The following is a 27,365-nucleotide window of genomic DNA, read 5'->3' as shown; positions in this document are numbered from 1 at the left end:
ATTTAGAGCAAGAGAGGACTATGAGAACATTAGCTCTCCAAAAATATGAAGAGACTATGAGTCGGCTACTGGGCTTGCAAATCAGGTGAAATTATTGCTCAATCCAGTTTTAACCTGAGGCTTAAAAGTCAGGGAGATCTCAGCTAATATTTGTGTTACATATTATCACCGTGACTTTGCTCTTATTCATACAACTTTGTTTCTCCTAAATTTATTAGGTCAGAAACTCTGTGTTATTTGTCGTTTTATATCCAAGAACTAACAATGGCCATGTACTTATGGGTCCTCAATAAATGTTTGTTAAAAAAAAATAGTTGTCATACTAACATGTATTTATTGAATTCAGAAAAAAATAAACCACTAATACTTGAGATAGGATCTCCTGTTTAATTTATTTCCATGTCTAATACGTCAAAAATATAAACATCATAAAAATTACTCAATAGCTCATTAAAAACTGGAAAACAACAATAACTATAAATTACTGAATATTTTCAAAGTGTCCAGAACTTTTCATTTAAATCCTGATAACAACCTTATAACATAGATATCCTTATTACTATTTTATAGTGGAAGACACTTATTTTTTGGAAAGCTGAATAATTTGTCCAGGGCATCATAACTTGTTAAGTGGCACCAAAGCCCACATATTTTGTACTGCACTGACTGAGTTATTAAAGTTGTCTTAAATATATTCTAGAAAGAGAAAATATGGCCCAAGCTTCAGCTATAAAAAACTAAAACTAAAACTAAAATAACTTAATTCAATCTGCTGGTATATTCCTGGTCACTAAGAATTGTTCTGAACATTCCTTAATCAAAATAGGTTTTTGCATCTAGCTTCAGAGTGTGAACCAGGAATAGCAGGTTGCATTAGATACTGCGGTATATTTCACTCATGGCACTGATTAAGTTTTGGCACTGTTTTGATGCATAATAAAAAAAAGAAAAATAAATGTATATGTGTAATAGCAAATGGAGGCAGTTATTCAAATAATTCACTGAGATAGATCAACTTTAAATCTGAATATTTCAATGAAAATACTTTTGGGAACCGGATGTTCTGTATATTTGTGTTAACTGAATTTCCCACCTTGCTGTCAGGTATTGATAAAACAACAGCAAAGGAAAGGGTTTTTTGTTTGTTTGGGTTTTTTTGTTTTTGTTTTTGTTTTAACAGGGGATGTTGAGCTGGCTTTACATCTTCTTAAAACAAAAGTAAGATACTCCTTGAGACATGTTATACCAGTCTAGATGGGTCTCTATTATCTAGGCAGGATTTGAAATTAACTAAAAAAATTTTTTTTTTCAAGATTTTATTTATTTATTTAACACAGAGAGAGAGAGACACAAGAGAGAGAAGGAATACAAGCAGCGGGGGTAGAAGAGGGAGAAGCAGGCTTTCTGTTGAGCAGGGAGCCTGATGCGGGACTCAATTCCAGGACACTGGGATCATGACCTGAGCCCAAGGCAGATGCTTAAACTGAGCCACCCAGGCGCTCCTAATTAAAAAATTATTAAAGAAGTTTACAGATGGGGGGATGCCCAGGTGGCTCAGTTGTTAAGCATTTGCCTTTGGCTTGGGTCACGATCCCAGGGTCCTGGGATCAAGTCCCACATTGGGATTCCGGCTCAGTGGGGAGTCTGCTTCTACCTCTCCCAGTCCCCCTGCTTGTGTTCCCTCTCTGGCTCTATCTCCTCTCTCTGTCAAATAAATAAATAAAATCTTAAGAAAAAAAAAAGAATGAAACTTTTCTTCATTTCCATAAGAATTTACTTATTCTCTATTTATTGATGGCAAAACAATAGATAATACAAACTTTGTAGCTAATTACTTATTTATACCTAAAAGTGAATTCTTGATCTCTTACACCTACCCAACATATCCATCCCCACTTTTTCCCATTTCAGTTATGGCAAATTCATTTTCCAGTTTCCCAGAACACTTCAGTCATTCTTTATGCCTCCCTTTCTCTAGAACCCCTGATCCAATATCTGTTAGAAAATCATATTGATTTTAAAATTATATCCAGATTTTAACCATGTCTTATGGAGTCTACTGTAATAACCCTAGTGTAAGCTACCATCACCTCTCGCCTGGGTTATTGCAAAAAGACCTGTGCTCTATAGACTATTTTTAACCTGGCAGCCAGAGTAATTATTTTAAAAACTAAACCATATCATGTCAATCCTCTACTAATAGCCTCCCTGCCCTAGGCACGTAGGCCTTCTAGCATCTGGCCTAGTAACTGTGACCTCACGTTATACTATTTCTTTTTTCTTTTCTTTCTTTCTTTCTTTTTTTTCTGGACCATTGTTTTTCATGTAAAAAGGCCTCTGGCCATTCCTGCAACTTACTGGGCTTGTTCTCAATTCGGGGGGCCTTAGCGTGGATTGTTCTCACTGTCTGGAGATATCTGCAGATATCTCTTTCTTTAGATATTTGCAGCTACCTCCCTCACCTCATCAAGCCATTATTCAAATGCCACTTTCTCAGTGAGGCCTACCCTACTTGCTTAATTTAAAAATGAACAATTCTCCTGTTCCTCCTATGCTTTGTCTCATTTCTTATCCCCTCCCTGTTGTATAAAAATTTCCCCCTGTTCTGTTACACCCATGGCTTTCTAACACATTATTTTATTTAAATATTCATTTATTGTTCAACTACTACTATATTTGATAATGGCATAGATTTTTGTCTGTTTTGTTCATTGCTGTATCTGCAGCTTCTTGAATAATGTCAGGCACAAGGTTGGCCTACAATAATTATTTGTTGAATGAATGAATGAATAAGCACCCATCACTTAAACTCAGCGAATACACCTTATTTTCAAGGGGAGAAGTGTAGAAGTTGTTTCCAGAACAAGAGGATTATATATTGGATTCCATGGGAATGAAAGCAGTGATGTTTCCATGTGTCTAGAGAGTTGGGGGGCTCTTTGAAAAGCCTGATAGTGTATGATTCCTTTCCCATTCCCATTCTAAATCTCAAAATATGATCACTTTCTCAGCAGCCAAGGACTAATTTTAAAAGATCCTGGAGTGTTACATTTGCAATGAGAGGTTCCTAAAAGGAGGGATAATGACAGTTCTACAAGCTGCTCGGAATTCTTAACATTTCTTCTCTCATTACAGTATTGCTTTTTATTTTTTTTTAATATTTTATTTTATTTGACAGAGAGAGATCACAAATAGGCAGAGAGGCAGGCAGAGAGAGAGAGAGAAAGAGAGAGAGAGAGAGAAGGAAGCAGTCTCCCCGCGGGACTAGATCCCGAGATCACGACCTGAGCGGAAGGTAGAGGCCCAACCACTGAGCCACCCAGGCACCTACAATATTGCTCTTCTTAATTTGAAATCTATGAATGTAATTTGGAAAGTATGGGAAGTCACTTTGATTACACCTTGAAAAATTATGTGATGACCCCCCCCCCCGTATTTCAGCAGATATAATTCGTGTATGTTTTTCATGTTGGTCTTTTTTTTGAAGTGCGTAGCATCAGTGGAATATCCATGTCAGTCTATAGCCGAGAGCCTTGAATATTCCGTACTTTTGGGTAGCACAAATATATTGAATGCTGAAATTATTTTCTACCACTTTAACATCCATTCTTTGGTCATTCCTTTTAAAGGAGCATGGAATTTTAGAGCTACAAGGTTTCCATTAATTTGGTTTGATCACCTTATTTTATAGACATGAAAATGGAGGCCCAACAATGCTAAGTAACTTGCCCAGGTACCAGAGGACTGAGTAATCCTTTTGGTCAGAACAACTTGTTCTAAAAGTAAAGCAAGCTGGAATTGAAAAATAGTTCTTAATATCAGCAAGTTAATTGAATAGAGCAACAATTGCAATCTGTAGTTCTAAACAATATGCAGGTTCTGCCCTGTTTATTTCCATGGTGACTTTATAAGCCACTATTTGGAAATCTAAGGCAGAGAGAGCAAAGAACAAAATAATTGATAAATTAAAAAAAGCTTCCTTCGGGCATCCTAATAAATAAGAGTCATGGGTCACAAAAGAGTAAGAATTTGCAGGTCACCTCCAAAGAACTGTCCTTATGACATCCACATGAGAAAAGACCTCTTCATCATAGAGATGTTTCCATATTAGGCAGAGCGTCTGCTATCCGGAGAATTAGGGTTTCTTTCACTATCTAACCTAATCATTTTTAGGATGCCAAGAGGTATTTTTACTTAGATATCTGCACTTTCTTTTTTGCACTAGTGACTCTATATGAAGGTTATTATGCCAGAGGAATGTGAAAGTCTATGGTAACAATGCTTCATTTTCCTTTCACAGCTCTGTTTAAGGGATAGAGACATTTTTGTGGTGTGATGCATCCACATGGTCTCCTGGCGTTTTCTCCACATGCTTCGGAAATCATGTATTTTTCTGAGAGGTGGTAGTCGTGAAAGTCTTAATTACAGCAACAGCTTCATTGTTTTAACTTTGTTTTAATTAAGGTATCTTGGTAGCTTCAATAGTTTAAGATATTTGATATTAATCTAAGGGAAGATATTTTGACCCTTTGTGTACAGCAGTGCTCTCAAACTACAAACAAAATTATGACTAAATCAAATTTTTAAAATAGATTTTAATAGATTCCAGGAGGTAGGAACACTAGGATAACTCATGTGACTTCAAAGCTAAGATCTCTGCCAACAGCACAATTCGCAATTTCCTAAGAGTGAATTTTTGAATTCCTTCTACCAGTGCCTGGTTTAATTCAGTTTCCGTTTTCCATGGATCACTTTCATTAACTCCTGTTGTGTGTGATTATATGTAGGTTAGACACCAGTAGCCTGAGAGTAAGAAGATCCGGGTTCTATTCTGAAAAGCTAGGTCAAATCTGGCCTCCACGTGATGCAGGTAAAACTCCCAAGCAAGTACTACGGCAACATTAACTGAATGTAATTTTAATTGAAACGATCTGCTTTGGATTATATTTCCTTAGATGTAATATCAATTTTTCTCTTCATTTTCTCCTAATTATTTTCTTGGTAACATACTTGAAAGGGCTTTTCAACTACTGTATAAATCAGTTTTCTTTTGTAAGAAATACGACAATTCTCTGTTACTTTCTTTTCCGTATTCTCTAAACTTTGCCTAGCATTGCATTAAGCTCTGACTTACACATTATGATGAGTTTTTACATCTTAAATATATTTATTATTTAGGAACTGTAAGTATTTGGCAAATAGTGAAGCGTTGGGGAGATTAAAGAGAACTAAGTACAAAATTAACAGTAGACTCAACTATGACCCAGAGGAAATATTCAAATAAGTTGCTACTTTATTTTTTTAAGTTGCTACTTTAAAAAACATAAGCAGTTAAGAAGAAAAAATTATGTCAGAACACAAATATTCATAGGCAAGAAAATAACTGAAGCTATAATGCTTTAAAAGACTTGATCAAGGGGCACTTGATGAAGGGGCACCTGAAGGATGGCTCTGATGGTTAAGCATCTGCCTTCTGCTCAGGTCTTTATCCCAGGGTCCTGGGATTAAGCCCTGCATCAGGCTCCTTGCTGGGTGGGAAGCCTGCTTCTCCCTCGCCCATTTCCCCTGCTCGCCCATTTCCCCTGCTCGTGCTCCTGCTCTTGCTGTCTCTCCCTCTGTCAAATAAATAAATAAAATCTTTAAAAAAAAAAGACTAGATGAAGGTTAGTAGCTGAATTTCTGTGAAATACTTTATGATATTTGATGTCACAGGACTGGATGTAAGCATGGATAATAACGCAGTTTTCTTCCCTAAACAGCTGAAAATAATGTTAAAATATACATAACAAGACTTCGTATACTTAAGTAATTGACTATCGTATTAAAGAAGTACATCTATATCACTCAAACTGAGAGCACAAGACAGGCAGCTCAACAGTGGGGGTGCAAGATTTAAAAATTAGGAACAGGCCAAAATTCTAAGGAAAAATAAAAATAGGATCATCCAACGACAACCATAACAACAAACCAACCACCCCTTTATATAGAAAAAGGTTTCAATTATAAAAGTTGAAATCGTTAAATGCCTGAACTTGGTAAAATGAGTCTGGCGGTGGGAGTGAGGGATATTCACTACAGACCATCATCTCCCACCGCCTCTCCAATGACTTTGCTGCAAGAGGCAGGGCGGGGAGTGGTGGTGTTAGGGAGCCTGCGGAAGAGGTGGTCTCAAGGTCCCAGAAACACCCCGGCACTGCGATCCCTTGGGGGAGCGGGTCTTTTTGCTCTCTCCGTTTCCCTTCCCCATCCCAAAAGCACAATCTGGTTAAGACCCCGCCTCACCCCAGTTCGTAGGCACGAGCTTACACAGGCCAATCTCTGCCCTGAAGCTGAAAACAAACTTCCAGTGTGGGTCACCCAACCGCTCGAAAACCCCAGCCCTCCCAGCCCACGCTTAAGGAACGGCCCGGCCCTCCAGCACCCTTCGATTCTCGGCTCAACTCCACTCCTCTCCCGCAGGCCCCGCTTTGAGGCCCGCCGCCGGGACCAGGGTGGCCCGGGGCTAGGAAAGCTGCTGCCGCTGCGCTCCAGGACGCCCCGCCCCCGGCGAGCGTGGCGGAAGTGGCTTGCTCGGGAAAGGAGACCACGGCCACCTGGCCGAGCGCGCATGCGCCAGCGCCCGCGCAGCTAATGGTGGGGGCGTCTGCGGCGCTCCCTCCTCCGTCTCCGCAGCCCCCGCCCCACAGAGAGTCGGGCTCACGCCATTTTGTGCCCCCCCCCCCCCCTTGCCCCGGCCGAGCCACCTTCTCCCTTTCTACACTCTTAGCCCTCCACCCCGCCCCTTTCCAAGCGTGTCCCGGGTCGCCGCAGCAGAAACCGCACCATCTCTCCCCACATTCTCCACGCGGGACGCGCAGCCGTGCCTACAAGTGTTCTTAAAGCAGAGGTTGTAGGGGGTGCGGGGGGCGGTGCGGGGCGGGCGGGGAGAGGTCTGCGAAGAGGGAGGGACGGCGCGTGGCGAACCCCGCGTCTCTGGGCCCCGGCCCCGCCCTGGCCCTTGCTCGAGGGCGGCCGCGGGGGAGGAATGGGCGTTTGCGCTCTAGGGCTGAAGGGAGGACGGTCGTGTGAGGCACCGTCCCGGCTCGGCACCCGGTCCTCCAGCCGAGCGTGGAGCTAGCCGGCTCTTGACTCCTCCCCGTCGGCGGGTGGGCGTGGGGCGAGGGGAGCTGGCGTGGCTGGGGTGTGTTAGGCACCTTTTGCGCGTCATGTAGCTAGTGTTTTGCTGGGAAAAATCTTTACAGAAGGAAATTGCTTTACGGGCAGGGTGGAAGAAGTGTTGGGAAAAGTGTAGCATCCGGGAAGACGAAAAGCGCCACTCTGTTCTCTGGGGACTGTGCCCACATCTGTGACCCCTGGGGAAATCATTTAGCCTGCCTTTGGCTGGTAGTTCCGCTCTGTAGATGGGGGAAGTAATAGCCTAGCTCAGAGTTGCCAGGGTTATATAAGGTCATACAGCACCAGGCACCGATCGATTACATGTTAAGTGTAATTAATTTCAGTCTCCATGTTTTGAGAAGTTCAGAATGACCGTGATCCTGTTTTCTAAAAATCCAGACGCTTGAAGGTCCGATAAGCGAGAGTAGATTTATAGGAACAGCGAAATGTGTTATCTGACGCTCGGAGACGACACTAACATATGTCCACGTGGATAAATTAGCATACCTTCGTGAGGCTGATACAAACTTGAAACTGTTTCGTTTGAAAGAAATTATGTATTTATCTGGGAGGAGAGGACCTAGGGTTTTAGTATATGTCAAGAGTCAGAACTTTGGAAATGGAATTGAGTTAGCCGTGCAGAGATTTACTTGAAGACCAAACTGAGGATGGAACTCCCGGAATTTCTGGTGGATGTTTCAGAGAGACTGGATTTGACTGAATATGAGAACAGTTTTTTGATGGTACTTTGCAGAAGGAGAATGCACTTCATTGCACTTCTTTCTTATCTCTGGGTATATTCAAGCAAAGATCTAGAGCAGCCTAAGTCTAGAGCAACAATGTCCAATATTGTAGAACTTTCTAACGTGATGGAAACATTCTGTAATCTCTGCTGTACTAATATGGTATCCATTAGTCTTAGGTGACTCTTGAGCACTTGAAATATGGGTAGTGTACTGAGGAACTTAATTTTAAATTTTATTTTAATTAATTTAAGTACAAATAAGCACAAGTGGCTGGTCGCTGCCTTATTGGACAGCGTAAGCTTAGAATTTAGACTCTGAGGTCCCTCCCAATTCTGGATTTGGTTGAGTTTTAAGACAACTCTTGGAACATTTATTGCTTTAGGGAATCATAATTATATTCAAATAAGGCCTTTTGCTCAAATATTATGGTTCAGTGCATAGTTCTGTTAGTACTTACTTAGGCCTTGATGAATTAAAGCAGATCATTCTTTTGACTCTTTAAGTTGTACAGCTAATGCCAGATTCATCCGGAGAGCCATACTATACTATCCGGATACCAATATTGTCTGGCATTTCCTTTAATCATTGTACCATATTGTGACCGTGGGTTTTCACTGTTCTTTTATCATTTTGGCTAGGTTTAGTGAAAACTTTTCAACGTTTTTACTCCTGCAGTTTTTTTTTTTCTATTTGAAACGTGGTATTTTTTTGTTTTATAACTTTTGTATAATAAAGTGAGTTGATAGTTTCTAATAGTTTTTGAGAATTGGGCCATTTTATTTTATTTTATTTTTTAAACATTTTATTTGAGAGAGAGCTCTAAGGGGGTGGGGGAGAGGAGCAGAGGGAGAGGGGAAGCAGTCTTCCTACTGGACAGGGAGCCTGATCCTGGGCTTGATTCCAGAATCCTGAGATCATGACCTGAGTGGAAGGCTACACTTAACTGTCTGAGCCGCCCAGGTGCCCTAGCACTGAGCCATTTTAGAAGTAGTTTTGCGGTTATTGGTATTCAGAACTTTTGAAGAGATAGTTTGAAACTTGGTGACATTTGTAAGATTTCTTTCTTTGAAATATGTAGATTTTTTTTCTTTTTAAAGCAGATGTCTATAAAGTTAAATTTGAGAATAAAACTTAAAAAACCCTTTTTATAGATAGCACCCTTAACTCTGGCCTGGTGTTTGTAAAATGGTGTTCTTGATCTCAAGGCTTAAGATAATCGTTAGATATGGGCCAAACACTTAAAGCTCATGGATTTAGCATATATAGAGAATAGCCTATAACATACGAGTCAAAATGGGTTGCTTCATATAAGTGATTGTATACCCCATCTTCTCTGTGACAGTCATTGTTTAGGGCCTGTTTTTTGTGGCATAATTATTAATAGAGGCCCTCTCATATAAAAAATGTCCCGGTTGGTACTGCATAAAAATGTGATCACCCTACTTTTATTCTTGTTGAAATTTGTAATATGTAATTTTAGGAGGATTAACCATGTTGCAGTCTTACAAATGTACTGAAGTATTGAGAGAATTATTGCTTGTGTGCTTAAATAATAGATTATCTGGAATACGGCCAGAAAGTGACCTGCCCATTTAAGCCACTGGGAATTACACATTTTTGCTTCTCTCCTTATATTGAATGGAATTCTTGGGCAGGTTGATTTTTGTTTTTTTCTACCTAAATAATCTTCTGGCATAAGAGGCTACAGAGAAAGTCAGATCATGCCAATCAAATCAGAAGACTGAGTATTCTTGTTGGAAATCATATCCATTTTATTTTATGGTGAAGTTGAATAGTGAAGTCGGTCAGAAATCTGTTTCTTATGTATTTAGGATGTTCAAGAAGGAGTTTGTTTATAGTTCACTTAAATAGTAAAGAAAAATACTTCAGCCAAATGCACTGTTGTATTAATTTATACTGTGATAGGTAAAATGTTTTATTGAGAGTCAAACACACTTGGTTTGAGTCCTTACTCTGCTGAGGTTTAAAAGATGTAATTCATGTGATACATTGTGTATAGCAAAGCACATAAGAAGTAAGTTGCTCAATAAATATAAGCCGTTTTAGCCTTAAGTTTATTGATTTTTTTAAAGGTTTTATTTATTTGAGAGAGAGAGAGCGCGCACAAACAGGGGGAGTGGCAGGCAGAGGGAGAGGGAGAAGCAGACTCCCTGCACAGCAGGGGGAGCCCGATTTGGGACTGGATCCCAGGACTCTGGGATCATGGCCTGAGCCGAAGGCAGTTGCTTAACCAGCTGAGCCACCTGGGCACCCCTTAAGTTTATTGAATAAAGGATCTGGAGGAGAAATTGATGTTCTGAGATACATAGTGGATAGCTGCCAGGAAGTACTTAAATCTAATTCTGAAAACCTAAGTTTAGTCCTTCCCTACCAGATTCTGTCTTTGTGACTTCAGTTTAAGTATTTAACCTCTCTCAGCCTCAATTTCTTCTTCTGTAAAATGGAATTAGTGTCTCAGCTCATCCTAGCCTTTTCACAGGATAGTTGAAGACTTCAGAAGAGACTGGCACAAATTGCTTTGTGCAGTTTTATGTGTGAAACACCTTAAATGCTTTACAGACATTTTATTATTTAATTGGTTTTGTCTCAACTTGTCAACCTACTACCTCTAGTAGAGACTGACTTTAAATCTGCAAAAATTGTTGTATATTTTTATTTGTGAAACTGTATAAAGTATACCAGGCACTACCCGAGCTTGCTCTTTTTAACAATACTATAAATCATGGTATTGGTACTTTGCTGATCTGGTTGCAATATATTTTCCTTTTTTTTTCTTTTCCCAAGATTTATTTATATTTGGGGGGGGTAGGGAGGGAGAGAGAATTCTAAGCAGACTCCACAATGCACACAGAGCCTGACTCTATCCCAGGACCCTGAGATCGTGACCTGAGGCAAAACCAGGAGTGGATGCTTAACTGACCGAGCCACCCAGGCACCTGTGATATATTTTCTACACAAAACAACTCTGTATTACCGCTAAGGGAGACCCAATGTTTTAATGGGCCTTTGATGTATTCCATCTACTGTGCAAAATGCTGTATCTCATTTATTTATCCAAACATGTCATTTCCACTTAATAGGTGATACCGAAGAGGCTCTTACTTTCTGGAATGGATCTGTCAGCTTTTTGGCATTATACTACTGCCTCTAATAATATCTCGTGGATAGTTAGTGGATATTGAAGGTTAAATAAGGTACTGAATATGAAAAAAGCATGCTGTCTGGCATATGGTATGTAGTAGCTGCTGAAAAATGGTTATTCATGAAATTCATAGGGCAGTAAATTGAAATAATTTATGTGAATGTACTTTATAAATGGAAAATACTATACAAATATAAATTATTTTAAAATCTCCGAGTACACTCTTGCTGTTTTAAATGCCATAGAGGTTCTATGACTGAAGATTGTATGTTTCACTTCATTCATATTATTTGCTTCTGGATCTTTAAAGGACTACTCCTAATCATAATATTCCTTCTTTGAGAATATGTATGTTTAATGATAATACTTTGTGAAATGTTTTTAAGAAACTGTAATTTTGCTTGGATTCTTCTTTCTTCTTCTTCTTCATCATCATGATAATGAACTGAGTGCTTTCTATGTACCAGGCACTGTCCCAGGTGCTTTAAAAATATTGCTTCATGTAATCTACAAGGGGAGTATACTTTTAACCTGCATTTTATTTTATTTTATTTTTTAAAGATTTTATTTATTTATTTGACAGAGATCACAAGTAGGCAGAAAAGGCGACAGAGAGAGGAGGAAGCAGGCTTCCCACTGAGCAGAGAGCCTGATGTGGGGCTCGATCCAGGACCCTGGGATCAAGACCTGAGCCGAAGGCAGAGGCTTCACTGAGCCACTCAGGCGCCCCTTAACATGCATTTTAAAGATGAGGGAACTGAGGCAGGGAGGTGATGTGCCCAAGAGCACGTCGTAGGTGTGCCTGTATTTGAACTCCAGAGCCCAGCTATTTACTGCTAAACTGACTCAGCATAGGCAGATATTTCGCAACAAAGTTCACTATGACAAACACATTGTGGAGGTCTTGTGAGTTAATTATGATCAACTTTTATTTGTATGTTCCTTGTGGGATAGTAGAGAGAACTCTGGACCAGAAGTCGGGACCTCAGTTTTAGTCCCAGCTGTATCACTAAATAGTGAAGTGTCCTTGGGCAGTTCAAGAAACCCCTCTGGACTTCAGTTTCCTCACCTGAAAAATGAGGGATTTGGATGAAATTAGTTTTTCTCAAACTGTAGTTCTGAACCTCAGATGTCTTTGGTTCCCCTCCCACCAATTTGTGTAGTTATAGTTTTGTCTGTTATAATGGTTTATCCATTTGCCTAAGATTTAATTTTAAGCAAAGAATTTCTGAACTTTTAAAGTCATCAGTCTCTGAGATAACTTAATGACAAGTTCTCGACTGCTTACTACGTGTACAGCTTCTCAGTAATTTCACATTATTTTAGTATGTTAAAGGAGATTGGCATTGTTTACAGATGAAAAAAACTAAGGCACTAAAATGGGACATCTGTGAATTTTTGTAAAAATACGTATGTACATGGACAGAATATTTCAGGTTATCAGCTACCTGGGATCAAAGCCTGATTTTTGTTAGACTTATGTTCTTTACCCAGTTTTTATTCTCCCCTTCCTCATTGGTAGGGGGATAATACATGATCTCAGGGTCATGAGATCAAGCCTGGTGTTGGGCTCTGCACTCAGTCAAGAGTCCCCTTGGGATCCTGTGTGTGTGTGTGTGTGTGTGTGTGTGTGTCCATGTGTGTCCCCACCTCTCCCTATGTCCTCCCCACCCGCTGTGCTTGTGCATACACATGCTATCTTGTTCTCTCTCCAAAATAAATAAAGCTTAAGACCTAAAATATTTCAAGTCTCTTTCTTTTTTACAGTTCTCTAATAGTTTTACATTATATCCAACTGAAATTTAACCTCCATGGCCTAGAAGGCTTTATATCATCTGACCTCTTGCTACCTCTCACACCTTCTTATTTTCTGCCACTTATCTGCTTTGTTCTCTTCACTTGAGCCACATTGGCCTCAGGATCTTGGTACTTTGCTATTCTTTTTGCCTGGAAGTTCTCCAGAGCTCCCTCCTGGGCTTCATTCATATCTTCTATTAAGTGTCACCTCCTGGCTGAAAACAACTTGTTTAATTTGTTTTTGTAGCATTTGTCACTACCTGGCATTGTATTTATATGCTCATCTCCTGCATTGTAACATCTTTTTTTTCTAGCTCAGTCACAGCCATATCCAGAGCTCTTACAACAGTGTTTGGCCTGGAGTAGGTGCTCACTAAATAGTTAGGAATGGATAAAGCCAATGAACAGGTGGGGCATTGGCTTTAACTAAGGAGGTGCCTTGAATGTAAGAAGAGGGAATTAGGAGAAGGTATGGTGGTTTTGAAAGAGGGGAGTGGAGGGAGTTAGAAAATAAAGGCTTTTCATTTTTCTGTGAAGGGGGAGGTACAGGTACAGTCATCTGCCAACAGTTGGGAAGTTTATTTTATTAATAAAAATAAAGTAATGTGTGTGCACTGAAATATTTAAAGTTAAACAAAAGAATTAATAAATGAAAACATTAGATGACAGGGAAAGGAGAATTCCTGATGATCATGAGTCTGGAAAGTCTTCTTGGAGATAAATGAGCTTAGGTTGGGCTTTTCTAGGCAGCTAGGATGTGGAGAGGAAGCAAAAGGTATTGCAAGGAGGAAGAACTGTAGGCTAAAGGTTCAGAAGAATCTGAGATGGTCTGGGAGATAACTGGATATTTGCTTTGACTGCTGTGGGAAAGGAGGCTGCAGAGGTCCTGTGGGACTGATTTTAGACAAGTTTTATCCTCCAGGTGAAGGAGAAATACTGGATGCCTTGAGTAGAGGAGTAGCAGATAATTCTAAATAAGAATGGGTACTTTGGAGATGGTATACAGAATTAATTAGAAAGGTGGGAGGGCGCCTGGGTGGCTCAGTCATTAAGCGGCTGCCTTCTGTTCAGTTCCTGAGTTGAGAGTCCTGGGATCGAGGCCCACATCGGGCTCCCTGCTCAGCGGGAAGCCTGCTTCTCCCTCTCCCGCTCCCCCTGCTTGTGTTCCCTCTTTCTCTATGCCTCTCTCTGTCAAATAAATAGATAAAATCTTTAAAAAAGATTAAAAAAAAAAAGGTGGGAGATGTGTTTAAAAGGTACTGTAGTAAGTGTATTTGTTAAGGTGAGATTGGAAAGGAAGAGACTGCATTAGAATTGCTTTATTAAAAGAAAATATGCCAGGAGCATATTGCATGGATGTTGTCAGGAGAAGAGCTGGCGAATCAAAAATGCCTCGAACCTTTTGAACTTCTGTGACTGAAGAGTAGTGTTGCTCTTAATAGAACTGGGAGTGTTGAACAGGGAAGCAGGTTTGCTGGGGGAAAATATACCAGGAAATAGTATATTACAGAGGAGAGTTTTTCTGTCTGTAAATATGAAGCCTTTGATAATTATATTAAAATGGTGATTCTCTATTTATAGTACAGCTAATAACTTGTCATTTTGATCATTGGTTGTTCCTTACAGAAATTTGTAGCTTCTTACCCACACTAATTAGAATCAAACTAATTTTGGTTAGGAAGTACTTATTTCTGTTCTAGTAGTTTTTAGGAAAAATAATTGCTCAATGAATGGTAAGGAAGAATATTTATTATCATATTGCTTTTTATGGTGCTTCGTAATTTTCAACATACTTTCACTTCTGCACTTTGATTTTATAGTAATCCAGTGACATGGATAGTTCAGATGTGCTGTTCACTTACCTGGTTTTGTTGTTGTTTAATGGAGTTAAATATGCTTTATTTTCAGATTGTTACAAGTATTAAATCTCAGGACGGTTTTTCCATAATAATTGAATGGTCTTAGCTGCTCCTCTTGTCTAAGAGGATCTTGTGCTTTATCTAAACTCATTCCGTTGAATATATCTGATCTGTTAACTTCAGTAGGCTATAAGCTACTAAATGGCACAGATACGTCTTTCTTATCTTTCTGTCCCTTATTACACCACTCAGTAATTTGATCATTCATGCAACGTTTACTGAGCATCAGCAGTGGTAGGCAGTATATTAGGTATTAAAATTACAGAATAAGCAGTGTCCTGTCACTAAGCAGTTAGCAGGTTGATGACAAGGAAATAGTTAACACTGTAGTGTGAGAAGTGCTGTGACTGATGCATCTTATTTTAGGTCCTGAACTCATTTGATATGGGGTAAGTGAATACAAATGATCTTTAGTTATGAAAATACAATTAGCAGTTTCAAAAAAATTGCAATTGGTTTTGAAACAGTTAAAAATTATATGTGAATCATTTGTTCTTTCAGTTATTCATGGTATGTTGCTTCTCTTTTAGCAGGCAATTGTATGGACTCTTGAGCTTTATACCTTCTGAAGTCCACTTGAAATGGGGCATATATAAATATATTGGAGTTACCATTGTGTTATCCCAAATACTAGGTATAGAAGTTTTAACACTTTGTACACTTAACTTTTTTTAATTTTTTACATTCTCGGTTGTTGAATGATCATTTGGTATTATTTTTCACAGCAGGAGAAATTTGTATCATGATGTAACTTGAGGTTTTTTTAAACAACAGAACCAGAATGCAGTATATAATAGTGTTGGCTTAACTATAATTGCTTCCTGCCTTTGGAGTTCTATGAAGATGAGAATGTTCTGATTGTAACAGTTTTTTAGTAATTTATATTATGTAGGATGTTCAGCTTATCAGTGATTGGAATTGGAATCAGTATATAGGTCTGCTGACTTAATTTTCTTCAGCAGTGATGTAATAGAAGAAATGATAAAACATTCCGCTGTCTTAATAAATGGTAGACTGATGGATTTCACAATCCAGATATTTATGTTGTTTTGATGGTGCTATAACTAGTAATAAAGTTTTCAACTCTTGGAGGTACTTTAAGCCAAAGATGTTTCATGGTCTTTCATCTTTAGTCATTTAGCACCAAAAATATGAGCTATAATTAGAAACCCAGTAGCATGTTCATTATATTTTTGTTTAATTCACATTTTAATGTATAAGTTTACTACAATTAAAAAATTTTTTTTGTTGTTACAGTATTTTCTGAGGGAAAAGGCATATCCTTAAATTCCATCATTTTGAAATAAAAGATGTCAATTTTTCTACTCCAGAATAAGATCTTACAGGTGTGACATAGTATTGGCTCATGGCTTAACGATCAGGTTTAAATATAAGTACTAATCAGAGATGAACTTACTCTTCGGGTTCACATTTAAACTGTGGCATGTTGAAATAATCTAGGCCTCCATCTGCACATCTGAATTCATTTTGTAAAATATGGCAAACAGCTGCATTTCAATTGAAAGCTAAAACAACTGCAGGACATTAACCCATTGAGAAGATTACAGTAGGTTTTCAGTTCCATGTTAACTGTATTTATTAGGGAAAATTGACTTGAGTGCTTCTGCTTTTAACTGACTTTTTTTTTTTTTAATGTCTAGGAGAAAGGAAATAAAGCATTGGGATGATAGGACTTTGATGTGTAAAGAAGTTATGTCTAAAGAAGTTAATTATCTAAATCAAATGAAATGCGGGTATGGGAAATAATTTTTTAAAGATTCTAATGAGCTATCAGCTCATCATGTCAGAAAAATGTTATTCACCTGTTTGATTTAAAAATTAAATAACTTGACTGTGAAAGGATGATCGCGGTTATAATAAACTACAATTGGGACCTTTTACCTCTTACCAATAAATACCCTTGATGTGAAACATTTGCAGTAGGGGGACAACTGAAGAGAGCTGTGGTTTTTTGTTTGTTTTTTGTTTTCAAAGATTTTATTTATTTATACGACAGATAGAGATCACAAGTAGGCAGAGAGGCAGGCAGAGAGAGAGGAGGAAACAGGCTCCCTGCCGAGCAGAGAGCCCGATGTGGGACTCGATCCCAGGACCTAAGATCATGACCTGAGCTGAAGGCAGAGGCTTAACCCACTGAGCCACCCAGGCACCTGAGAGCTGTGGTTTTAATACAAATTTACTTTCTGAAGTGTCTCCTCCTCCGAGTGTTAAAGTAGGGTGACTGGATTTACAAAATGAAAAAGGGGCAGATTGCTCCTGCAGTGTCATGGGACATTAGGCCACAGGATCGTGCCACACACTGGCATGTCTTCCAGTCTGATGTGAGTCACCTTAAATCATAACTGTTTTTGGAGGTTGGGGTTAATACATAAACTTCGAGTTTAACGTTTTCTCTGGGACATCGTATCTTTGCCAGGGTTCTGGTGGGACGAGGGAAACCATTTCTAAGGTCCTTGAGAGAGCCAGGTTCCTTTTTTATCACTGTCCTGATTCGGTGGGACTGTTCCTAGTCACTTCCTGTTTGTCTTCCCCCAATCTTGGATTTGGCAATGTGATTTTTTTTTTTTTAAACCTGAGTTCTAATGGTGATGCTTCTTTTCCTATATTGTTTGTAGAAAAAAGTACTTATTTTAAAAGTCTGTGTGAAAAAAAATGAGGCTTAAAAAAAGTCAGTGGTCTTTCATAGCGTTAGCTTCTTTATGTGTTTTAGAATTTTGGTTTTCAGGCTCAATTTGAGTAAAAGGTTTTGCCTTTTCTGCTCTTTCATTTGCTCTGGCCCTTAGGGGCCTCATACTGGTCCCTGCCAGGACTTATGCTGGCAGATAGTTGGCCTTGCCACCGGAGGATATTGGGATATTCCAGATCTAGCCAACCAGCTAGTGTGCTGTTCATCTTAGGCCTCTGTCCCGTTGCCTTCTCTCAAACGCTTCATACATGGCCTATCTCAGGCAGTGGTTTATAGTAGTTTTGTTGTTGTTGTTTTTGGTGGCTTTTTTTTTTTTTCTCCCTTCAGTTATCTTCATGGAGCCCAGTCCTTCCATCTCAGAGCTTGGTAAATACCCGGGTTTGGGTTTCCTATATCAGTTTTAGCCTCCATTGCCCACAGGAGCTGTCAGGTTAGAGGATGTACTAAGAAGATAAATTTTGCAGCACGGTGAAGAATGAATTGAGATGGAAAGAGAAAAGCTATAAATAGTGCCTATAGAGAGGGCCATAACAGTAGAACAAGATGGGGAGGATGTAAGAACATAAGTAGAATTTGTTTTTTTGTTTGTTTGTTTTTTTTTTTTTACAAATTATAGGGTGCAGGAGAAGGAGTCAAAGACAGATTTTTGAGCTAGGATGACTGCTAGCTGTGGTGATGTCAGTACTGAAAAATATTTTACAAGGAAACTTAATATTTGTTGAATTGCGTTAAGGCTGTTTAGTGAAAATATTCAAGTTTCTGAGACTTGCAATTCTGAAAAAAGAGTAACCTAAATTTGTCATATAAAAACTTTTAGCTGACTAATAAAAGAATTCTTTCTGTGTACAATAATAAGTTAACATTGTATGCTTACTGTGTGCTAAGCTGTTCTGAATGCTTTGTACAGATTAGTTCACTGAATGCTCACAACAACCCTAAGAATGTGGGATTATCATTCCCATTTTAAAGATGAAGGAACTGGAGTACAAAGAAGTTAAGTAATTTGCCCAAAGTACTAATAAGGTAGCAGAACTGGGATTTGAACCTAGACAGTCTGACTCCTGACTTCTGGTTTACTATAGTATATTTAAAGTTTGCAGTACTGCTTTATCATATATTCAAATCTGCAGATCATTTTTAAGGAAAATTATATTGCAAAATTTATATGGACATATGAAATAATAGCTAACATTTATTGAGCACTTACTGAGTAATTGAGGTTTTTATCTACTTTCATTATTTTAACATTATTTTCACTAATTCTTGTTTATGGGACTACCACATGTATTAAATAAAATAGCATGTATTAGGATTGGCGTCTCCTTTTCCCCTTATGCATCAACTTAATTTTATTGGGAAAAAGTCACATTTTAAATTGATAATTTACTTAACCATGAGATTATAAAATATCGCAATGCTTATTTCTGATCTACCGATTGACTTTATTATTTATATTTTAAGTTTTGGTTCAAATAGGAATTAGGTTATGCAGTGGTTTTCTAATTTTGTATTTTACAGCTGTCCAACTCTTTCTTTGTATTAACTCTTACTTGGAACCCCAATACATGAAATAGAAAAATCAGAGTTGTTCTCTGATTCTGGATGGAACTGGGAGGGTGTGCTTTGGGACCACTGGAAGCTCCTTGAAGTATTGCCTGTGAACGTTAGGGCTTACTGGAACACATTTTGAAAATCATGGGATTCTAGTAAAGTATTTTAATGAATCTTTTTTTTCCATAAAATGTTTATCACCTAAGTGAGTACTTTTTTGATATTGTATTTGACTAAGCAGTTTTTTCTTCTTTACTGTTTCATTTTAAAGATTTATTTATTTGTGAGAGAGAGCGAGCACACATGCGAGTGTGATGGGTAGGGGGAGGGGCAGAGAGAGAAAGAGAATCCCAAGCCTGCTCAATGCTGAGAGTGGAGCCCTAGGCGGGACTTGATCCCAGGACCCAGAGATCATGACCTGAGTGGAAACCAAAAGTTGGATGCTAAACTGACTATTCCATCTAGGTGCCCCCTCTTTACTATTTCATTTTAATAAAGAACGTTAAGTATGGACAAGTCAGATTTATGAACAAACTAGAAATTTAAAATTTTCTATGCTTTTTGAAGTAATTTATAATTGCTTCCATTTTCAATGCATTTGTTTATAGTTAAATACATTTTGTAAGCTTTATTTCTTTTTTATTTAGATGAATAATACTGCAGCCAGCCCCATGTCTACTGCTACTTCAAGTAGTGGAAGAAGTACAGGGAAGTCTGTAAGTTTTGCAGCAGAGTTACAGAGTATGATGTAAGTATGTCTCTGCATCACACATTACTATTTTAAGTTTATTCAGGTTGATAAAAGACAACAAAAATAATAAAATTTCTAAAACTTAATTTGGAAATGCATACTTAAGTAAAAATGAAGTAGTCTGATAATAGTTTAAATAACCATATACAAAAGGGGCAAAAGTGATTAAAAATAGTTGAGTGGTACTGTATTTGAAAAATAAATATTGGTTTATCTTATAAAAGAATGGACAATCACATGAATATTTTTGCTCTGGTTATTATCTGTTCAAATCTGTGTTATGGATTGTTTATTCCTATTTTAGTTTTAGATTTAGAGAATTTTGAGATTGATTATATTCTTGGACAGTTCAGATGTTTTCACAGAGGTCCTCAGTTTTTCACAAATATCATAATAATTCCATGAGCCTAATTTAAATTACTTTTTAGTTTTGATAATATTTGAAATCACTGTATTGCTAAATGTTGAGAAAAATCCTAGAACATTTAAAAAACACATTTATTGTTTTTGAGAAATTGTACAGTCATTAAGATTTCTTTCCCAAGGCCCTGTTTAGCTTGAGTTCTAGCTTCTTTCATTGAGTGATGTGGCATAGCTTGATTTGGTAGGAGATAGCGCTCTTATTAGAGATGTCTGCTGGCATATATTTTTCTTTATTATTGGTTCAGGAGACAATTATCTGCATAAGTGGGACAGCACATTAGAGCTCTTCTTTTCCTGTGGGTACGTTATTTGTGACATACAAGGCAAGTTGAAAAGAATGTTTCTATTGATGATTTAAGTATCTTCCTCTTGTGGGTGTATATTGATAGTCCTCTTAGTGGATTAATTTTACTATGTGATGATTATTGTTCAAATACATATGCTGTTCATATGCTTGGTAAATATACTTTAGACAACAATGAGAACGTTTAGGCCATAGGTTCTCAAGCTTTTTGGTCGGGGGATCCTTTTACATTCTTAGTTGTTGAAGACTTTAAGCCTTTGTTTATGTAGGTTGTATCCATGAATACTTATTTCTTAGAGTTTAGGACTCTAAATTTAAATAATATAAAAATATTAATTTATTTGGAAAATAATAAACCTATTACATGTTAACATAAATAACATGTGCCCTATAAATATAATTATAGTCTTAAACCAAAAATCAGTAATATTTTGTTAGATAAGATGAGAATAAATTTAATATATTTAGGAGCTATATGGGGGAGCCTGTGTTTTAAATTATGGAAAATGTTAAGGGTTTATGCTGGTGTACACTTTCATATAATAAGCCTTTTCATTTTAATTTTGTTGCTTTACATTAAGAATTTTTTATGTTGCATAATGTTAATTATATTTCAAAATAATAAATGTGCTTTAGAAGGTTTACAGTAAAGTGAAGAAATTCATTTTCCTGTAGAGCTGGTTCATTGACTTACTTTGTATTTTTAAAAGCTTTTAATTTCAAACTCATGAAATTACAGAGAATAGGATAATGAACTCCATGCATCCATCATCCAGCCTTAACAATAATTGTGTTTTGCTAGTCTCATTTAACCTACTCTCCACTTTTCTTTTATGAAATGTTTTAAAGCAAATCCCAGACGACATATTTCAAAGTTGGTGGTGTTTATTAAAACAATATATTTGTTGTAGGTAAAAAAACAAGGTCTATAGCATAGGTCAGCAAACTCTGGTCATGGTCCCATGGACCAGCTGCCTGTTGTTGAAAATGAGGTTTTATTGGACCCCATCCATACTCATTTATCTGTTACCTGTCGCTACTTTCATGCTACACGACAGAGCTGAGTTTTTGTGACAGAGACCATATGGCCTGTAAAGCTGAAAATATTTACTCTGTGGCCCTTTACAGAAAAGGTTTACCTGATCTATAGGAACAGCTTTCTATAAGGGGAAAGCTTTATTTCCTTTTGGTCATTTACACTTAGGAGAGGTTCTTAGTGCATTTGATAGACTGCAGGCCACTTAAGAAAACAGAAAAAAATAAAAGCTAAATTCAGCACTTTCTTATTAAATACTTTTGCAAACATCTTCTCAACTAATATGCTTAAGCTGGATTCAGAATGCAAAAGTTATTGTTGGCTACAGCTTTGGAAGAAATGTACATTCTCCTTCTATTTCAGACCTCTTAGAGAGGCTACTCCTAATAGTACATTCATCATTTATAGTCTGAAGTTATTTTTTTCCCCTTATGAATTGCTTCATAGAACAGGAAAAAAGGGCCCAAATTGGGGGAATCCTTTTAAATTTATCAATATCAGTGTAAGGTTTTCAGGCTTTTGATTATATAAGAAGCAGTATATATTTATTCTCGCTTATTTCCAATGAGAAGTGCAGGATTAAATCTTCGTGTTTATTTTGTGTTACAGAAATTCCATTCTGTGTATCCCCATTTCACAGTTCTGTTAAGCCTGTTTATATTGTATTACCATATTTTAATCCTCTACTGTTACTGTCTTTCACACCCATTCACCATAAGTGGCTCTTTTTCTCCTGGCTCCCTGCCCTCTAAATAAGTAACAATATTGTAGTGTCATTTCCAGGGAATAGTTTCAATGAAAGGTGTCTAGTTGTCAAGCACAAATGAAATTGTCATGATCTGCTATTAAATACAGAGCTGGCGGCTAGCTGGTCTGTACTACTGTTAGAGCCTTGATAGAATGGACCATATTTTAAGTTTGGCTTGTAAATAGTACAGTGAAGCATTCTTTAGGAGGTGTTTCTGTAGATTTTAAACTAAAGGATTAGCAGACAGTTGCTGGTGCATTGGGGATGATAGCAGCTTTCCCTTACCTAGAGCAAATAACTCAGCACCTTTGCTACATGCTTCTTATCACAGCTCTTTGAATAATATGTGCTGGGAGGGTCCAGAGGCTTTTCATTTTTAAGTTACTAAACTCAAGTAGTCCCTAAATTACAAAGTGAAATCTCTTCAAATCCACATTGTAGGTACTTACTTTATTTTTTAAGAATTCTTCAAAATGAAAATTTCATCCTTATTTAAAATTCATAGATTGAAAAGAAATTTTTTTTTTTTAAATTTTATTTATTTGTCAGAGAAAGAGTGGGAGAGAGAGTGAGCGAGCATAGGCAGAGGCAGAGGGAGAAGCAGGCTCCCCGCCAAGCAAGGAGCCCGATGTGGGACTCAATCCCAGGACGCTGGGATCATGACCTGAGCCAAAGGTAGCTGCCTAACCAACTGAGCCACCCAGGCGTCCCGAAAAGAAATTGTTTTAATTAGTTTTTTTAGTATATGATAAAATTTACTCTCTTAACTGTATAGTTCTGCAAGTTTTTTATTTTTAAAGAAATCAACATTTATTGGCCCCTTCCATGGCAGGACCTAGATGCCTTTGAGATAGTGTAGCGATAGAGGTTTGTGGAGACACATAACTATCAGGTAATAGGATATGAAAAATTAATTTCATGGTAGTACAAAGAGTGATGAACTTCTGAGAGTAAGCTTCCTGAGGTGTCTACTTCTGACTTCTTCCCGGAACGCCCTGCAGTATTCTATGAGCACCTCAAACTTAATATGTCCAAAACTGAACTAACAATTTTTTCAGTAAGATTTGCTTCTTTTCCTGGGAGTTTTTGGGAGCACTTAGCAACAACTATTCATTCATTGCTGCATTAGGGAGGGCATAGATGTCTACGTGAAATGGCATCATTTGGCTATAATTTAGCATTTTGAAGTTAGGAGCTGTGAAAGAATCATGTTCCCAGTTCTAGCCTCATGTTAATCTGACTTTAAAGAGACCTGATATGTAAACATATGTGTAAATAATAGAAGTTTATTCAACTGACACAGCGTTCCTTCAAATATTGTTTTCTTGGTGCATTTAAGTATTTTTAGGAAATTGGAGAAGAATTCTTAAAAGGTAAATAGTACTAACAATTCATTACAAGTTCAGAGGTGCTTTAATACTACTGACAATAGTGAATGCTGGCACTGCCTAACTACTTCCATGTACCGTTATTTAACCTTCACACAGCCTGGTGAGGTAGAGCCTGTTATTCCCCTTTTATAGATTAGATGAGGAAATTGAGACACAAAAGTAAGTAACTTACAAAAACTTGCCATTAGAGTAAGTGGCAAAACCTTATATTTAAGCCAGGAAGTCTAACTCCCTCAGAGTCCGTACTTTTGACATATTATGCTAAACTACATTTTAGCCAATCAAGCTTTGATTTTGATTTAGGAAATTTAGTTTATGAATCAGTGTTTACTAATTTATGTGTGAGTAGTATGCTCTAATGAAGTAATGTGAAAGCTGAATAATTATTGTTAGTATCATTAACAATGAGGTCTAATTTTTTATAAGTATTGGATGAAGTTATTTTCATATTATCATAGCATTTATTTTAATTTCCTATGCCTAATCACCAAATCTTTTTAAGTAAGGCCATGTCAATAACGAAGAGAAAGTGTAAATTTTTGTTGAAATTGTGTATTTGTCACTTATAGGCTCCTTATTGGATGCTCATATTTGTGATATGTCATAATTTTGGATATAAACATAGCTACATTGTTGAATATTTAAATGTTATATTTTATTGCCATTAATATTTTCCTTTTATTCTTGATAAATTTACACTAAAATATGTGGATAAACTTATCCTTGTACTTTTTGTAGAATGTATCTATTTGGAATATTTTAAGATATACATTGGTTTATAAATACAACAATAATGGGGAAGATTTTCAAATTATTTAAAATTGGTCACAGTCTTTCCTGAAAATGAGAAAATCTGTGAAAGCTGATTGAGAACCTAAAAAGTGGTATGTAACTGAAAGTTGGTTTTACCTAGTTTCCTTTCAGAAATGAAATAAGGAAATGTTTAAGTTGCTGGATCCCAACTGAATTAAATGCTTGCACCAAAAAAGGTGTCATAGGGGCGCCTGGGTGGCTCAGTGGGTTAAAGCCTCTGCCTTCAGCTCAGGTCATGATCCCCGGGTCCTGGGATCGAGCCCCACATCGGGCTCTCTGCTCGGCAGGGATCCTGCTTCCTCCTCTCTCTCTGCCTGCCTTTCTGCCTACTTGTGATCTCTCTTTGTCAAATAAATAAATAAAATCTTTAAAAAAAAAAAAAGGTGTCATCTTATAAATGGTACAAAATACAATTTTGAATTTGTACTGAAATATCTCTATCAGTTATCTCATGAAAAGAAAGTAAACAAGGCTTTCAAGTTTAGTGTAGTATGTCTGTAATTACCAGGGAGAAAAATATGTTGCTCAGTCCCTCAAGTCCAGGGGGATGGTCATTTTGGTAATTCTCTAATGAAAATCCATAGTTGTTTGGGGAAAAAATAGGTAACAGTTCACAGATCCGTCATTCAAAAGTACAATATAGTTGCAAAGTATTTCACTGGAGAATGGGAATACCAGTTCTGAACCAGTTTGCTGGCAGAACCGGGACCTAGCTGGTTCACGGGTACTTCTAGAATTCACTTACCTCTCGTACATACATTCCATTGTGTTCCTGAGTGCTTACCTAGACTGCCTGTGGTGTTACATGGCATATGCTTCGTGTTCAGTATTAACTTTCTAAAACCTGAAAACCCAGGAATTCTGAAATACGCTTCTCAGAGAAGGGACTGTAGACCTGCATCTACGTCATAGGGTTTATATGAAGATGAAACGAGATTCTGAGTCAAGGCAGATAGTTGCTGTTTCCAGTGCATAGTAGGCACTGTCCTGTTAGTTGTTGCCATCATCTTTTTAAAAAAATGGTTCTCATCAATGTCTGGTTAGGAAGCTCATAAAAATGTTTCAAATGCAGGGGGAAATGTTTGCAGTTTCATGGGAAGAATTTTTATAATTACAGAGAGAAAATGAATTGTCTGCCTTGTAGCCTGCAGTCTGGTAGAACTTTCAGCATTGATGGAAATTTCTATTTCTGTGTTCTCCAGTATGATAGCCACTAACTATGTGTGCCTACTGAGTACGTTAAGTGAGCTAGGCAACTGAGCAACTGAATTTTACATTTATCTTAATTAAATTTAAATAGTCACACATAGCAAGTAGCTACATGTTTGACAACACAGAAGAAATATGGAAAATATAAATTATACATGGACTACTTTTCTCAGTTTCTTATATTTTTGTTGAAATTGGGAAAATACATATATGTATTATATCATTTTTTAAATTTACTATTTACTTTTAAGTAAATAAATAAGTGCTGTGACCAATTTATTTTCTGCTGCTTCCTTTCTTTTGGCTGTCATTGTCCCACAGTTCTTTAAAGATTTGGGGATATTAATTTTTGGTTACTTTGGCAGGTAAGATTTGATTAGGAGGTTTAATATTATATTTCATGTTCCATTTTTTGGAAAGCACAGATAATACTGAAGTGTGTTTCTTAAAAATGTTCCTTTGTAAATTTACATAATATATTTGTGTTTAGTCTTACTAAAAGACCCACCACTATAGCTCTGAGCATATTGTATTGTACTTGATTATTCTGCCAGGGTAATTGAATATGTAATTGAATATGTAACAGCATTGTGAGTTTTGGGTCCTCATTTTCATTTAGCTAGTTTTGTAGAATTTCTGGTAGCTAGAGAGTTAGCAATATGTTATGCAGTATTTTGTTAATTTGTTATTTTTAACATGCTAGGATTTCAAAAACTTGTTATTTTTAAATGTGCCAAATTCAAAATTAATCTTTAAAAATGGTAGTGGATGGGGACACCTGGCGGGCTCAGTTGGTAGAGTGTGTGACTCTTGATCTCAGGGTTGTGGGTTTGAGCCCCATGTTGTGTAAAGACCACTTAAAAAAAAAAAATCTCAAAACTGTAGTGGATAAAAATGGATTCTTCAAGGGGCACCTGGGTGACTCAGTCATTAAGCATCTGCCTTCGGCTTAGGTTATGATCCCAGGGTCCTGGGATCAAGCCCCGCGTCAGGCTCCCTGCTTGGCGAGAAGCCTGCTTCTCCCTTTCCCACTCCCTCAGCTTGTGTCCCCTCTCTTGTTGTGTCTCAATCTGTCAAATAAATAAATAGAATCTTAGAAAAAGATGGATTCTTTAATACTGAAATATATCAAAAAGTGGTTAGTAATTTTGGATTGGATATTAAAATTTAATATTACCATTATATATTGATTGCCTCCTAACAGTGAATGCTATCAATAAAGATTGTTAATGACTCTTTACACAACCTCAAGATCAAGAGACCCATGCTTTACAGACTGAGCCCGGAAGGCACCCCAATAGTAGATTTTCAATATAGGGGAATGAATCTTTTTTTATTTTGACAAATTGTGGGTCCAAGCTTCATGACCATTTTTAAGTTTGCTGAGGACAGTCCTGATTCTCTGTAGGTATGAGACTAATATGTGTTTTGTATTACATCCAAAGAAATGAGAATTGATTTATTCTGTGTTGTGTTTTTAACATGTTAACATATGTATTAATATGTGTGTATATGTTTTTGATGTACTAAAATATGTCACAAAAATATATATTGTTATGAGTGTGCTACCTTTTGCAAATGTATCTTTTTTGACATCCCTGCATAAATATTTTAAAAAATTTCAAATATCATATGCCTTTAAAAAATACTGT

At 37.3% G+C, this 27,365-nt stretch overlaps 2 protein-coding genes across 4 annotated transcripts in view; one reads left to right on the top strand and one right to left on the bottom strand.

Annotated features, from left to right (window-relative positions):
• RUNX2 (RUNX family transcription factor 2) overlaps positions 1-27,365 on the bottom strand; it is a gene marked incomplete at both ends in the record, with an annotated part of 205,001 nt that overhangs the window by 147,410 nt on the left and 30,226 nt on the right. The gene's annotated exons all lie outside the window — the stretch shown is intronic.
• Positions 6,600-27,365, top strand: part of SUPT3H (SPT3 homolog, SAGA and STAGA complex component) — a gene marked incomplete at its 3' end in the record, with an annotated part of 536,454 nt that continues 515,688 nt past the window's right edge. For both annotated transcript variants that reach the window (XM_080805744.1, XM_080805743.1), the window contains exons 1-2: positions 6,600-6,886; positions 19,686-19,786. In XM_080805744.1, coding sequence (XP_080661870.1) covers positions 19,686-19,786 — 101 coding nt within the window. In that variant the 5' untranslated portion in view covers positions 6,600-6,886. The remainder of the gene's footprint in view (positions 6,887-19,685; positions 19,787-27,365) is intronic.

The sequence above is a fragment of the Martes martes genome, assembly GCF_963455335.1.
Source record: "Martes martes genome assembly, chromosome: 6".
Taxonomy (NCBI): Eukaryota; Metazoa; Chordata; class Mammalia; order Carnivora; family Mustelidae; genus Martes; species Martes martes.
Note: the sequence above shows the minus strand (reverse complement) of the source record. Positions and strands in the feature narration are given on the sequence as shown.